Raw genomic sequence first — 16,518 nt, 5'->3', positions numbered from 1 at the left:
AGGGAGAGCTGAGACACACCCCCTGAGCTGTAACAGAAAAGACACTCCCCTGAGCGGTCAGCTTGATATAAATCTAGTAGAGCAATGAATGTGGAGATCTCTGGATCCATGTGAGGTCCAGGGCTGGTTCTAGCTTTGCTAGAAACAGATTGTCATGTCCTATATGATGTCTGATTTTCATATATTACATTAGTCATGGGATAACCTCTTTAGCTGATGCACAGGATCCTTTTGTTTTACAGGATCCATTTTCTTAATTTTTCTGTTATTCTTTCTGACGGATCAGAAGAACGGAAAAGTAATGGTGATGTGAACTCTCCCATAGTTTGTTTAGTGCCCTGTTCAGTACATTCATCCCTCCCTAAGGGTCCATTCACACGCCCGTAGTGTATTGTGGATCTGCAATACACCCGGCCGGCACCCCCATAGAACTGCCTATTCTTGTCCGCAATTGCGGACAAGAATAGGACATGTTCTATTTTTTTTCGGGAGCCGTGGACCGGAAGATCGGGGCCACGCTCCGGAAATGCGGATGCGGACAGCACACTGTGTGCTGTCTGCATCTATTCCGGCCCCATAGAGAATGAATGGGTCCGGATTTGTTCCGCAACGTTGCGGAACGGATCTGGACCCATTCTACAGACGTGTGAATGGACCCTTATGGTATATTATGTGGTATCCAAATATTAGGAACATAATAACAGAATAAAAATGCAGCAAAGTGCTTAAAGGGGTTGTGTCATGTCATACATTGGGGGCATATTGCTAGGATATGCCCCCAATGTCTGATAGGTGCAAGTCACACCTCTGGGACCAACACATATCTTTAGAAGCGAGCCAGCAAAGTGAAGGAGGGTGCACCGCGCATTCGCGCACGCTCTCCATTTATTTCTATGGGACTGCTGAAAATAGCCGAGCACTGATTCTGCTATTTCCATCAGCCCCATAGCAGTAAATGGAGCGGTGGCCACGCTTGTCTAGTGCGCTTAACATTCATTTCAATAGGACTTCCAAAAACTTTTCGGTACTTTTCGGCACTCCCATAGAAACTAATGGAGGGCGGCCACGGGGTCCGTTCTAAAGATAGGTGTGGGTTCCAGAGATGGGACCTGCACCTATCAGACATTGGGGTCATATCCGAGCGATATGCCCCAATGTAAGAGATGACACAACCACTCTAAGAGGAATTGTCCAATCTCGGCCCTTTCATGGACGAAATAGAAATAACCCACAGTGAGCACCGGACTGGGTCGGAGTCGTGGTAATGGCTGAGTGGCTAGCAATCTGCTATTTCCATAACTCTCATAGCGTGAGTGGGAGCTATACTGTTTGAGTATTACATGATTTATGGAAACAGCAGAGCCTCCTGTGCTACATTGTTTGCAGAGCTCCCATTCACTGCTGTGAGAGTTAAGGAAATAGCGGAGCACCGGCCGTCATCTCATATGTCTGGCCATCCTGTGCCGCTGCAACTGATTATCCTACGAAAAGCATTCAACCACAGAGTGGGTGATAAATAATTGATCGCTGAGGTCTTTGTCACTGGGACCTCCACCGATCACTAGAACGGAGGTCACAAGCCCCTCGTTGTACAGGAGTTTGGGTGGAGTGGTGGCCATTGAAAGATAAGTACAGAACTGGCATGCTGGGAGTTGTCGTTTTTCAATAGCTGGAGAGTCGTAGATGGGATATCACCTTTATAAACAGTAGATGTGTTCTGCCATATTAAGGAGTTCTCAGTTTTTTTATTTATTTTGATGCTCCATCCTCATGATGATAGGCCATCAATATCAGATCGGCGGGAATCCGAAACAACGATCAGCTGTTTGGGAGTAGCGGCTCCTAAAATAAGCTCCAGAACTACACAGCTCCATTTGCTGCATAGTGGACAGAGCTGGTTACTGCAGCTTCTCTCCCACCAAAACCAATGGGAGTAGCGCTGCAGTAACCAGCTCCTGAAGGACAGTCTCTTTAAAAGTTTTGCATAGCACTGAAAGGAAATGTTCTCCAAACTGAAGGTCCAATTTCTTTACCTGCTACACTTGGTGTACTTCACAAATAGATTTTTAACCCTATCCACATCTTACTTGTTCACATTGCAGAACTAATGTCATTACAATTCCATTTGATTCTATCCATTAAAGGTCACACAACCAGAAACATGGAAGCTCTTCCATTTTCAGACACAGTTGGCCATCACTTTTCACAGATGGATTTTATACAAAATAAGAGAGCCTTTTATGCAGAATTTCTGTGTGCACATAAAAAATGTTCCCAGTAATGTACTAATGTGAAGGATAAAATCTAGACAGATCCAACGCACTCTTACTGCAATCAAGGAAATTTACATCTCAAGTGCTTATGAGAAAACTAACTTAGATGCAGCTGCATAAAAGCATTTGTGTGACACCTTGTATTGTGCTAAAGCAGTTGTTTAGGTTAGGAAACCCAGTTTCATATATTTTATTAGGTAATTCTAGATTAATAGATTGGGGGTCCTCTATTCAGCCTCCTCTTCTCTTGATGTAGGGGCAACAATTACAAAGAGCGTCTCTTTATTACACCTTTAGTACATAACTCTGCAAGGACGTTTCTGTGCAGGAGAGGGGAGTCGGTTGTCGGTGAATGCCTGACTCTCCATAGAGAAGACCAGGACGGTAATAAACATTGTGACAACTGTATAAGTAACACTTATATAAAGTTCAAGAAGCCTCCATGACACCTCCAGCTCTGGTCCTAGCATGCATGTGATTGTTGGATAACTGCAGGAGTTGCTGGGTCTTAGCCGACCCAGATCAGCAATATAAAAATAATGTAATGTTCGATCTCCCACCGCCCCACCACCCCACCCCCTCAAAGGTTTTGTGTGACTATTGAAAATATGCCAGTTTGACTGGAAAAGCCTGCAGTCCACACATGGGCAGCGCAGCCTGGCCTGGCCCCTTCCTTCCCTGTTCCTGTTCCCCTAATTGGCCAATTCAATCGTTTTTAATTTAAAAATGAAATAAATGAAAAATTACCTTTTTCCTTTTTCATGACAGAGATGTAAATGTAGCCTAAGTTTACCCTGTCTTACTATTAGATAGTATTCGTAAATGTAGGCCAATGCATAAAATAAAACAAATAAAGACCAAATAAAAAAAATATAAAAAAAGAAGAATGCCACCAATAGCTCACACCGCATTGTCTAGCCCCGCCCCCAGCGACAAAAAAACATATATATCCTATATAAAAACAGTAAAGAGACACAATTTAAAAAGGAGGAAAAAATTTAAATTAACATATTTTCCCTTTCTTTAACATCTCCCTAGTCTAAAAAAATAAAAACAGAAAATACTAAAATATAAATGACATAAAAATAAAGATCCGCCCAAAAAAGATGCAAACATTATTTAAATAGTAAAAACATTATATTTTTTTGTATTAATTAAAAAAAAAAATTAAAACGTGTCTAGACATAACTAGCGTAAAATGGGTGGTCTTGAACTGGGTAATGTACAAATATGTACACATTGCTATCGAAGGGTCAGTTCATCCTTGTCGACCTCCACAGTGACATTGCAATATTTTGGAAAATGTCACGAAATTGTACAAACCTCTGATCATCAGATCTATTTAGCAACTCATACCTACATTTCCCCATATCATGCTGAAAACTCAACCGCCCATGGTCAACACATTCGATAAAAGACCATGAGTCTTTGAAGGATGTGTGTCTGACAGATTCAACTGAGTAGCAAAAGTATAGGCTATAGGACAGTGATGGCTAACCTCCAACATTCCAGCTGTGGTAAAACTACAACTCCCAAGATGTACACTTGCTTGGCTGTTCTCAGAACTGCATCGAAATGAATAGAGCATGCTGGGAGTTGTAGTTTCACCACAGCTGGAGTGCCGGAGGTTAGCCATCACTGCTATAGGAGATACAAGCAGGGTCAAAATAACAATATAAATGTCAAAATGTGTAAAATTAGTGAAAGATAGTCACAAATTTTAACAAAACCAAATGATCATTTTGGATAAGGTTCTTTTTACATTCTGTAGAGTTTTGACCTTGATCCTCTCCCCCTTACACTGATACGTTATATAATGAATCCCATACATCAGTAGGGCTGCAATAATGTGACAGTGACCTCTGCTGTTGTCATAAGCATCATGGAAGGCCCATTAGACAGTGAAGAAAATTGAGCGATGTTACTTAAAAGAATGCAAAAATGCATAATGTGCTAGATCCGGTTGTATGAAGGCATACATGTTGGAAAACCTAAGACTGTGGGGTTAGGTAAGAGGAGTATGCGCCCCAGGCACTAGCATGACCTCTGAGTATCCTCATTCTGAAAATAAGATGATCTTCAAGCCACATTTTCTTACTGCCATCTGGTGGAAGCAGGGAATGTTGCAAAGCCTTCTTTAACCCCACTTCCATATTTTATGTATCAGGACAATTTGAGATGCTAGTCTCAAAGCTAAAACTGCTTTCTTTTTCTTATAGTTGTCTCCAGGGTCAGATGAAGAAGATGGTCATGACACCTCAGGACGAGAAACTCTTGGTCGTATTCAGTTCAGCGTGGGCTACAATTTCCAAGAGTCTACTCTCACTGTTAAGATCATGAAGGCACAGGAGCTACCAGCCAAGGACTTCAGTGGAACCAGTGATCCATTTGTGAAGATTTATTTACTGCCAGACAAGAAGCACAAGCTGGAGACCAAGGTGAAGAGGAAAAACCTCAACCCACATTGGAACGAGACCTTCCTCTTTGAGGGTGAGATGCACAAGGCGGAGGGGATGAAGGGTTACAATGCCCCAGCTGTACTTTGCTACCAAAGATGTTATGGTTATTGACCGAATTATTAGGATCCATAGAGAGGAATTTCTTCAATAAACTTAAAATTAAGCTTCATTGAAAGGTTGAGATATTAGAAAATTGCTTAAAGGGCATCTGTCAGCAGATTTGTCCCTATGACGGTGGCTGACCTGTTACATGTGCGCTTGGCAGCTGAAGACATCTGTGTTGGTCCCATGTTCATATGTGTTCACACTGCTGAGAAAAATGATGTTTTAATATATGCAAATGAGCCTCTAGGAGAAACGGGGGCGTCGCCATTACTGCTGACAGATGCCCATTAAGCCGGTATTCCTAACTAGAAGCCATCCTCCCTGAGGAACCATACAGTGGTGCATGGAGTGCTCTGCAGCTTCATAATACAGACCCATGGGGACACCGTGTGCAATTACATAGGGTCCTTGCATTGTGCACACGATCCTATAAAACAGCCATGGCTCCGTATTAAATGGAAGCCAATATGCTAGTGTGACCAGGGGCTAATATTGATCTTCTCAAGGATTTACAATGTGTGCTATTTTATTTTTGGTGAATTTTATTAACTTTTGGTTCAATATAACTTGTAACATGAGACTTTGCTTGCACCGATGAACCGATCGGGTGATCGGCAGCACATTCACATGGCCAGATGACCGTTCAGAGGAATGAATGGTCGTGACGCGTTCCCGAAAAATCTGCCTGATTCTCGGCCTGTGTAAATGCACCTTAAAGGGTTATTCCCATCACAGACAATGGGGGCATATTGCTAGGATATGCCCCTATTGTCTGATAGGTGGGGGTCCCACCTACGCCGAGAATAGAGCGGGGAGAGTGGTGGCTGGAGAAACCCCGGGTCCGCTCTCCCCTTACAAGTGATTGAGAGCGCACCGCGTTTGCACGGCCACCACTCTCATTCATTTCTATGGCGCTGATGGAAATAGCTGAGCCAGCGCTCGGCTATTTTCGGCGACCTCATAGAAATGAACGGAGGGCGGCTGCGCACGCGTAGTGCACCCTCCGCCACCTTCCCTGCTCCGTTCTCGGTGTACGTGTGGGTCCCAGAGGTGGGACCTGCACCTACAAGACAATGGAGGCATATCGTAGCGATATGTCCCCCATTGTCTGTGATGGAAATACCCCTTTAAGTGTTTGCATTATTAGGATTATTTCATTATATCATTTGCTTTCAGAGACACTTGGCAGTTTCTAAATATTTGCATTTTCGTTAGCATAAGTTGTGAGGTATCTGTGCAGAGCCATGATCTGTTAGAGGGAGGCACCAGTGCTATGAACGTATTCCCATATTTTCATGCTAAATGGATCCCTCACCTTGGATAATTTAAGATTCAGATGCGTCTCCCCTTCCCACACACACACAAACATACAGACACCCAGTCAAAGATGCATCACGTCTAAGTTTTGTGAGTAAATCCTTCTTACCTTTTTCAGCTCACTATTTTTGTCTTCCCACAGCCTTATGAACTGTCAATCCTGAGCTTCCTGGTTCATGAACCGTCAGTAGAATTCCAGAACTGCACTATTATCAAAATACTGTAACACATGCAAATAGTAGTAAGAAGAGGACAGGGTCTACAGGGAAATACACAGAGCATAGAGCATCCCATAGAAAAAAAATCCACATAAGATCCTTAACGGGGTTGTCCCACAAAAGATATTCCACAGTTTTCAAATCAGCACCTGGATCTGAATACTTTTGTAAGTCCATGTACTTAAAAATGTAGCATAACCAGTGAGCTATTCAATACAAAATGTATCTGTATAGCGCCACCTGCTGTTTGTTCTTTTTCTTATTCCTTTTCTGACTTACTGAGAAGGCCGCACATGCTCAATTTCATCCTTCAACTGCCTCTTGAGCTATGATAGGGAGAGTGCTGCAGCAGAATGGACACGCCCCCTGAGCTGCAGCAGAATGGACACGCCCCCTGAGCTGCAGCAGAATGGACACACCCCCTGAGCTGCAGCAGAGTGGACACGCCCCCTGAGCTGCAGCAGAATGGACACTCCCCTTGAGCTGTCAGCTTGATATAAATCTAGTATAGCAATGAATGGGGAGATCTCTGGATCCATGTGAGGTACAGGGCTGGTTCTAGCTTTGTTAGAAAGAGCTTGTCCTATAAGATGTCTGATTTTCATTTTTTTTTAGATTAATCATGGGATAACCCCTTTAATTGGTGCTGATTATCCAAGTGAACCTAACAGAGCTGAAATACCGGCCACAGCCACAACTATACGTATGGGGCTGTGTCTGTATTAAGACTAAAGAGGATGGTGGCTGGATCCTGACAGATGAAATACTAATAGCCTATTGTGAGAACAGATCTCTTTAACCCCTCCCTGACACAGCGTTTTGCGATTTCAGGGCACTTCCTCCCCTGGAAGCCTGCACTTCTGAGTTCAAGTCCTCTCAGACATCATGGTCACACACATTTGACCACGGCATCTGAGGGCTTAAATGTCCATGGTCGGCACTAACTGCCAATCGCAGACATTAGCTGCGGGTGTCTGCTGTATGGAACAGCCGGCACCCGGTAGCTATGCCGCTCTGGACGGGCGCCATCTTTAAAGACCGGACATCCGCCATACATGTATGGTGAATGTCGTTAAAGGGTTAAAAGGGTTACTGTTTTAAAGAAAAAGTACAGAGATCCCCCATTGATCACTAGAACAAAGAAGCAGAAGAACTCAGTTCATGTTCCACTTTGGCTGATGTCTGCGTTTTATGGCTCTTCACCAAAAGCAGCATACAGTATGGGCCAATGGAATGTATAAACCCTGTACAGTTAATCAGTACAAAGGGAGGATTCAGAATATTACATGGATTATGGATTACGCTGTGATTGATGGACATTGTATAGTGCATGACAATCTCTTTCTAAGAAAGCTAGAACCAGCCCTTTACCTCACATGGATCCAGAGATCTCCACATCCATTGCATCTGCTAGATTAATTTCAGGCTGGCAGCTCTGGGAAAGGGGGTCTTTTTTTTGGGGGGGGGGGGGGGGGAGGGGTCCTCTCTGCTGTAGGCCTTTCCCTGTAACTGCAACAGCTTCTAACAGAGCTTATGGCCGGTGACAGTTGAAGATTTAAACAGAGCACGTGTGACCACCTCAGTGAGGTGGACTGAAAAATATGAAAAATAACAAACAGCAGGTGGCGCTATACAGACATGTTTTATTGAATAGCCCGGTAGCTAATTGATATTTTTTTTTACGGATTGAAATGATCCTTCTGATCAATGGGGATATATTTGATTATAAGGGTATTCCACCACAATACAAAAGCTCTTCCATGGTCTGCAAATGGATAAAAAAGTATAAGGAGCTTATATTCAGATCCCTACAGATCCACTGCCGTTCTAACGGTGCACAGGTCCCCTCTGTCCTCCACTTCTCGCACCTGTTCTCGACACGGCGGGAAATTTTTTGGATGCAGATAAGTTGCCGCAGCCAGGGATTGGCTGAGGAGGACTCCTAGCCATTTCCTGCCGTGTCAAGAACAGGAGCAGGAAGTGGAGGACAGAAGAGACCCAGGCACTGTCAGATCGGCAGCGGCGGGGAATCGGCAAGATGAGAATAGGTGGTTTTATTTATTTCATTTTTTAAAACACATTTGCAGGCCAAAGGAGAGCCTTGTGTTGAGCTGGAATACCCCTTTAAATATTCAAACCACAACATTAAACTTCAAATTGTAGAGAAGAATAGAACACAGTGGCACGACCGTGATCAAAATGATCCGCTAAAATATAATGGGATTTGTTTGTCACTTAGTGCTTTTTACTGCTGAGGGTGAAAATTTTTATGTAGAAAAGGAAATTTCCTTTGACATTTTAAAAATGCTTTTAAGCTTCCGTCATGGAGAGCTCATTGTATAGACATATGTATAGAAATTGTATTTATTTATTCCTCACGCTACGTGTGACATTTTTCTAAGTAAACTTCGAGTCCAATGTCTCGGAATTTTTTTATATATACTACACGACCACCTTTGCTACAGTCATGAGTAGTGTCGAGCGAATTGATCCGGACAAAGTGGAATTCGATCCGAAAATTCGATTTGCAGTAAAGTTGAATTTCCTCGTGCTTCTGGATAGCGAATCGATTTTCCCTGAATGGCGGTAAAAAATGTAAAAAAATCATACTTACCTCCTCCGTTTGAGTGCAAAGAGCCGGCCGCCGCCATCTTGATTGAAGATCTTGCACGAAATCCCGTGCGTGGTGACATATGACGTCACCACGCCGGCTGACGTGATGACGTCACGTCAGCCGCCATGGTGGCTTCATACTTCACCACGCACAGGATTTCGTGCGAGATCTTCAATCAAGATGGCGGCGGCCGGCTCTTTGCGCTCAAACAGAGGAGGTAGTTTTTATTTTACACTGTATTATTGCTGTCAGATGCCGCTATCAGCGATAAATGCATCATCTGAGGGGTGCAATGATGGGGGTAAGCGCAATCACCGCTCCCTGTCATTGCACCCACTACTTACAAAGAAATGCGCTTCGTGACTACATACAACAGAGGCTGGATAGTGGATCCCCATCGCACCTGATGGCCTTTCATTCCGGTTTCTGTCATTTTGCCGGCAAGAATCGGATGGGACTGCCAGTGGAGCCTTTAATGCAGACTTAAAAATAGATATCGCTGCAGATAATGTGGGCGCTATATAAATAAAGATTATTATTATATTCATAGATATTCTTTCCTAAAAGTAGGGGTACGGCCACATGTTCAGTTTTCTGATGCAGTTTCGCAAGCCAAAAATAGGAGTAAATTTAAAAACAAGGAGAAGTTGTATCTCTCCTTTTGCTCCTTTTATGATTCACTCCTCATTTTGGCTTCCAAAACGGCATCAAGAAACCTGACCATCTAGCCGCTCCCTAGGAGTTTAACCGATCAAACATGGACTTAAAGCTTCTATTTAAAGGAGGTTGTATCATCTCATACATTGGTGGTACGTCGTGAGGATATGCCTCCAATGTCTGATAGGTGGGGATCCCACCTATCTCTAGAACAGAGCCCACAAAATGAATGAGAGCAGAGCGCATACGCAGCCACCCTCCATTCCTTTCTATGGGGCTGCCAAAAATAGCCGAGTGCTTGTCCGGCTATTTCCGTCAGCCCCATCGAAATTAAAGGAGCAGTGGCCGCACTTGCGTGGTGCGCTTCCCATTCCTTTCTATAGGACTTCTGAAAATAGCTGAGCGCGCCTCTCCCATAAAAATGAATGGAGGATGGCTGCGCATGCGAAAAGAGCTCTCGTTCACTCTGCGAGCTCTGTTTTAGAGAGGTGGGACCCCCACCTATGAGACATTGGTGACATATCCTAGCAATATTTTGCCAATGTATGAGACGGGTCAACCCCTTTAAAGAAACTAACGTGGTGCTATTAATGCCCCCAAAAATACAAAAGCCACACTAAGCCAAAAATAGCTGAAAAAAATAAATACATCTTTATTAATACATCATAAAACTATGTTAAAAAATGACATTATAAAATAATCCCTAAAGGACAGGACAGACAAAGTACCATCCATTATTCCATTATATTGCTATATAAATATGATTACAGTATTAAATGGCCTTATTTTTGCCTAAAAGTAATGCTTTTAGGGGTACAGCCAAAAGGTCAGGTTTCGTGACGCAATTTTGGTAGCCAAAACTAGGAGTAAATTCAAAAAAGAGGAAAAGTCATATCTCCATTTATGATCCACTCTTGATTTTGGCTTCCAAAAGAGCATCAGGAAACCTGACTGGCCTAACCCTAGGAGAGAACAGCCCCATATTATGACATCCGATGGAGAATGAGCTGTAAGGACTCATGCACATGAGACAAAGGCTATATGGCGGCACAGAACATCACATATGACTCCAAGCTATAATGCCGTAACGGACTCCATGTACTAACAAACAATCATTTTTCAGGTACCGCATACATGGAGCCGTCAAAAAAATCTCCATACAGCACACCATCTGATGGGGCATAACACGTTTTTGTTGTATGTAACCCAACCTGTGTAATATAGTAGTGATACAATGAAGGACGCTATGTACTTCTATGGCTTCCATATTACGGCTCTGACCAAGATGGAGCCATAATATACCCTGTACATATGCCTTTACATTGCAGGTACAGTTCCTGATAAGCTACTCAATATGTCAAATTTGCTAAATGTCAGGTAATGTACCGTAGACCTTCATATTTTGCACCTGTATTTTTCGGGTGATCGCTATTGTTTTAGACTGAGAACTTCAGATACAGAAGGTAACCCTGGACTTTTCATGTTTTGCAGGATTTCCATATGAGAAGGTCGTGCAGAGAGTACTATATCTCCAGGTTTTGGACTATGACCGATTCAGCCGGAATGACCCCATAGGAGAAGTATCAATTCCACTTAACAAGATAGACTTGACGCAGATGCAGACTTTCTGGAAAGAGTTGAAACCGTGCAGCGATGGCAGCGTAAGGAACCCCATTATTGTTGTATTGTTTATATGAGGGATAGTAGAAAGAGGGGTTCACCCATTGGGATAATCCGGCACAAGCAAAAACTGAGAGATGTGTCCAATAGGTCAGCTTTGGAGAACTAGACAAGCAATGGATAACCATTGTCTTCAATGATATTACTAGATATCTACCGTACATTGTGGTTTCCACACCAAGAGTAGATACTTGTGGGTTTTCCTGAGAGAAAGACCCTCGGAAACCAGGTGGTCTCAATGGGAACCACAATAGGAGACCTCTTGCGAATACACAGTACATGGAAGACTTCAGTGGCACTGCCTGGGTGGACAATCATCTGTAGTCATCTGTAGCCCTAGTGTATCAGTAGCTAGAAGTACCTAGGGCCTGTATTACACCAACAGATTATCTGACCAATATCTGTCCAATCAGACCAATAGTTGGCGTGTATAACAAAAGATCTGTGTGTAATTGGCTATCTAAACAATGATTGGTCAGAAAATCTGTCAGATAATCTGTTGGTGTAATACTGTCACGGTATGGAGTGGGGGAAACTCCCCACCGTACAATGTCGCCAATTACTAGGCCATAGGCAGGGAAAAGGGAGCTGGTCACCTCCTAAAGCTTCCCTTAAATAGCCCTAGTCTCCTGGCAGTATGAGCCGCCGTCAATGGTAAGGGGGCTCTTACCCACGAACCTAGAAGTCTAGGAATCCCTGCATCGCCCTCAACATCGTGACAGGGCAGAGACCTCCTGTTCATCCATCACCACGGATGGCAGGCATCTCCAGAGGCCCAGTAGCTGACAGGGAGAAAGACAGAATGCAGCAAATGCACGGCAGGTAAGTACACAGTGTAGCAACAGAACACTAGAAGCAACCAACGCCTACCTGCCGCAGCAGAGATGGAAAGACGACACCAACATCTACCCGGACTTCCATGCAAACATTGGATGCACGGAAGCTTCAGGCAGGACAGCACACTGTCTTGTAGAGTAGTTTCCCATTCAGAGAACCAACCCCCTTCCGGAGGACACGCACACAAAAGGGGAAAACGTCAAACGTCCATGCAGGCCATTACACACCTACATGAAACAAACACCCAGACGTATAACAAACCTCTAACTCAAACCCACACCATAAACTACACACCAGGAGGGGAAGGAAGACAAGGTGGAAACACACAGTATGACATCGCAGATGACATTGCTGAGAACATCGATATCCCACTAGGTGGCCCTTTAAGGACTGGGTAGACAGAACACCCTGGACTGGAGAAGAGCTCCAGCACCAACGATGGCTGGAGTATAACTGACTCCAGCCAGGGAGCCACAGGTAATAAAACCCAAGTGACCACACCCAGCCAGGGAGTTAACCCTTCCAGCATCAGACAGAGGAGGAACCAGGAGAAGGTTGAGCAAAGAACACACATGCAGACAACCATGCGTTTCCCCTGGCAACCGCCATGTACGGCAAAGGTGTCACAGCGTACAACACCGAGGCCGTGACAAATACAGCCCTTAGTTTCCTCCAAAACCAACAGGGTCCTGCACTAGAGTAATATACACTAAAACAAAAAAAATAAAAATTTTATTATATACAGTACATAGATGAAATCTGACTTACTAAAGTGAAGATATAACAGTGCCCAGTCAATGGATAGGCTCAGGGCCACCAGTAATACTGGAAAAAACTGCAATCAGTTCTGGATAAAAAGATGCTGTCGGTGAAAGGTTGCCTGGTTGTTGCAGATGGCAGCATTTGCACTTGTTAATATTCAGAATGCAAAGCATAAGTATAATTCAGTGGCAACTGTGCAAATGGCTGAATCATTCAGTAAGTCACATTTGACGAATATGTGCATAATTATACACATGGCATGTTAATATTCTCACCTGACTGTGACTGGTAAAATAAGAGAGAAAAGAGAGAAAATGTAATGTGACTATAAATACATGATTGCATCAGAGTAACCCTTAGATGGATAGAATGACATGGAAATGGATAGATAGATAGATAGATAGATAGATAGATAGATAGATAGATAGATAGATAGATAGATAGATAGATAGATAGATAGATAGATAACTGTGGCTGGTAAAGTAAGAGAGAAGAGAGAGAAAATGTAACTATAAATACATAATTGCATCAGAGTAACCCTTAGATGGATAGAATGGCATGGAAAATGGATAGGTCATCTAATAACCCTTATATATAAATTACTAAAAGGTCATAAACACTTATTTAAGCCACATTCTTATCAGTAAGATAAGAATTGAGCTATAGTGAGTATTTAGGTCAGAGATCAGAGATAAGGAGTCTGTCAGCTGAATTGCCTGATTGAACAGAATAAAAACATAGAGCCTGCTACTAGAGAATCTCAAAAGGGTTAAAAAAAAAAATTAAAACACCAATTATAAAAAAAAAAGGATTTTTAGCTCAAAAGGATTACAATGCAATAAGTCCATAGACTTAAAGGGAAACGGTCACCAGTTTTATGGTGTCCTAACTAAGGGCAACATAAATAAGTGATTGATTCTCTTAGCAAAATGCTGGGTCACTTTCTTTAATTGACCCGGTCAATCTGCCAACATCTGGTATTGAAAAGCTCCAGCTGATAATGATGAGTCATGAATATTCATGAGCTCCTGACTCTCCCCGCCCACCTGCTGCTGAGTGACAGTTTGTTTCCATAGGAATCAGCAGCAGGTGGGCAGGGGAGTGGCTATAGCTCTGAATTAAATATACGCTGGACTCAATGACATCACGCTGGACTCAAATCAGCTCATTAGCATGCGGCATGTGGCATCTTTGTGTGTATATTATGAGGTAACCATCTGTCACACCAGTAAGTGAATAAATCTAAGGCACTTTTTAGTAGTTAATGATTGTATATAATTAGTTAGATTATAATCAAATATCCACATGACAGGTTCCCTTTAAAGCTAAATAGTCAGATATTTGGCCTCAGGTGTCAGCAGGTACGTGGGCCTGAGGGATGGAATTGACAATCACATCCACTATACCAGGAGTGCTGACACAATAGAAGCAATGGTAATAATAACAGTAAAGATGGAGGCAGAACCTGAGGTTGAATCTGATAATGTTTCGATCCGGTGATGTTTTAAATTGAGGTTGAATTGGAAAATCGCAGATTTCAGAGACTTGTGTAGTTGAGACACATCAGAGAGATTAACATAACATAAGAGAATATAGGATTCTTTAGTAACAGCAATGTTAGGTGAGGGATTTACATCAGAGAAAGAGAAGAACATAGTATTATCTGACTAGAGGTCAGCTGGGAATAGATAAAAGAAAGAGAGAGGCAAAATCCATTTCATGGAACTGAAGGCCAGATGAGGACATACAATTACTGTTGTAAGGCTCTAATTCCCACATGTTCCTCCTCAGCCACTTAAGTCTTCGTAATTGTAAAGTCAGAGATGCACTACGTAATGCTAATACTCAAATTTACGCTCCATGCAGAATTAGAAATAACCTTCAACCTGGGAAAGGTGGAGACACAGAACCTAAGGTCAAGTAGGCTGTTTCTTGAGTCTAAAAATGGTGCAGTAATCAGCAGGTCATCAAAGTTCTGGGTCCTGGAACCCCTCACAGCCGGTTTTTGCCTCTGGGGGAAATTTTGTACAGCTATACATCTCACCTACAACGGTATTTCCCCTGAAATACACGTCGGAGTTCCACTGTTATTTAGCGTCTCTTGTCTCTGACTCACAGAGTGGAACCTCAAGTATGGAGCATCTCTTACCAATCTCGATTCACCCTAATCGGATATATCCGATTGGGTTGTCTTCATGAAACCACCCCTTGGGTCACCCTATCACATGCTAGTTATTTTCTTTGTATGCAGGGTATTATGCCTTGAGGGCATAATGGCATAGTTGCCAACTCTCTTGGAAGAGCTGCCAAATATCCTAGGCTTTCTCCTTGAAAGAAGCCCTCCATGAACTTAACTGTATTTGGTGTCAGGGTCTACATCATCAGACTCAGCTCCAGTACCCAAACGTATACTGAGGGGGCAGGGCATGTCCTGTATAGGTACATGACATGTCACAAAGTGTTGGGTGGCCCATGATAAAGGCTTGGAGAAAAGGGGAGTATTAACAAACTTCTTCCTCCTGGATGTCAACAGCGAAAAGTTGACAAGTTTGCATTATGGGCAGAAAGAAACATGCAGGAAAGTGACTAGCAAGTATAGATAATCACTATAATAACTGGTATATATTATAGCTATGCCTATAATGCTTGACCAGAGAGGGGAAGTCCTGTGCTTGGTAGCCTAGTGCTCAGGGTCCATTCACACATCCGCAAAACACGGACACCGACAATGTGCATTTCACGGACTGCACATCGCCGGCACTATAATAGAAAATGCCTTTTCTTGTCCACAGTTGCAGACAAGAATAGGACATGTTCTATTTTTTAGGGGGAACGGAATTGTGGATCCGGAAGTGCGGATCCTGAAATGCGGATGCGGACAGCACATAGCATCCGTTCAGGCCCCATTGAAAATGAATGGGTCTGCAAAATCCGGAACAAAATTGCGGACGTGTGAATGGACCCTTAGGGCTAGTTCACACGAACGTGCGCTGCCCGTTGCCGTATTGTGGGCCGCATTTTCAGATCCGCAATACACGGGCACCGTTCCGTGTGCATTCCGCATCACGGATGCAGACCCATTCACTTCAATGGGTCCGCAAATCCGGAGATGCGGAACGGAAGCACGGAACACTACGGAAGCACTACAGAGTGCTTTCTGGGGTTCCGTTCCGTGCCTCCGCACCACAAAAAGATAGAACAGAGGGATCGTGGACCCATTCAAGTGAATGGGTCCACGATCCCCATGCGGCTGGGCCACGGTTGGTGCCCGTGCATTGCGGACCGCAATTTGCGGTCCACAGCACGGGCTTCATGCAGTCGTGTGAACGAGCCCTTACAGTTATGATTAATCCTACAAAGTTATTTTCCTGCATGTCTCTGCATGCCGAGGAGCAGAAAACAATCTAATTGCTCTCTGTCATAAGGTCCATGGTCTTTAGGCATCAGTTTTACCTTTTTACAGGGCTATATACCCTATACATAAAACAAACCTTGTAAAGCTGGTGACCTAATGACAGGTTAAAGGGGTTCTGCACTTTGTTTAAACTGATGATCTATCCTCTGGATAGATCACCAGCATCTGATCGGCGGGGGTC

The 16,518-nt window shown here is 43.4% G+C and overlaps 1 protein-coding gene across 2 annotated transcripts in view; it reads left to right on the top strand.

Annotated features, from left to right (window-relative positions):
- Positions 1–16,518, top strand: part of SYT7 (synaptotagmin 7) — a 384,370-nt gene that overhangs the window by 346,949 nt on the left and 20,903 nt on the right. For both annotated transcript variants that reach the window (XM_040409405.1, XM_040409404.1), the window contains 2 exons: positions 4,493–4,763; positions 11,135–11,304. In XM_040409405.1, coding sequence (XP_040265339.1) covers positions 4,493–4,763; positions 11,135–11,304 — 441 coding nt within the window. The remainder of the gene's footprint in view (positions 1–4,492; positions 4,764–11,134; positions 11,305–16,518) is intronic.

The sequence above is a fragment of the Bufo bufo genome, chromosome 10, assembly GCF_905171765.1.
Source record: "Bufo bufo chromosome 10, aBufBuf1.1, whole genome shotgun sequence".
In the NCBI taxonomy this organism is placed as follows: domain Eukaryota; kingdom Metazoa; phylum Chordata; class Amphibia; order Anura; family Bufonidae; genus Bufo; species Bufo bufo.
The sequence above is the reverse complement of the archived record's forward strand: the minus strand, read 5'-3'. Positions and strand labels throughout refer to the sequence as shown.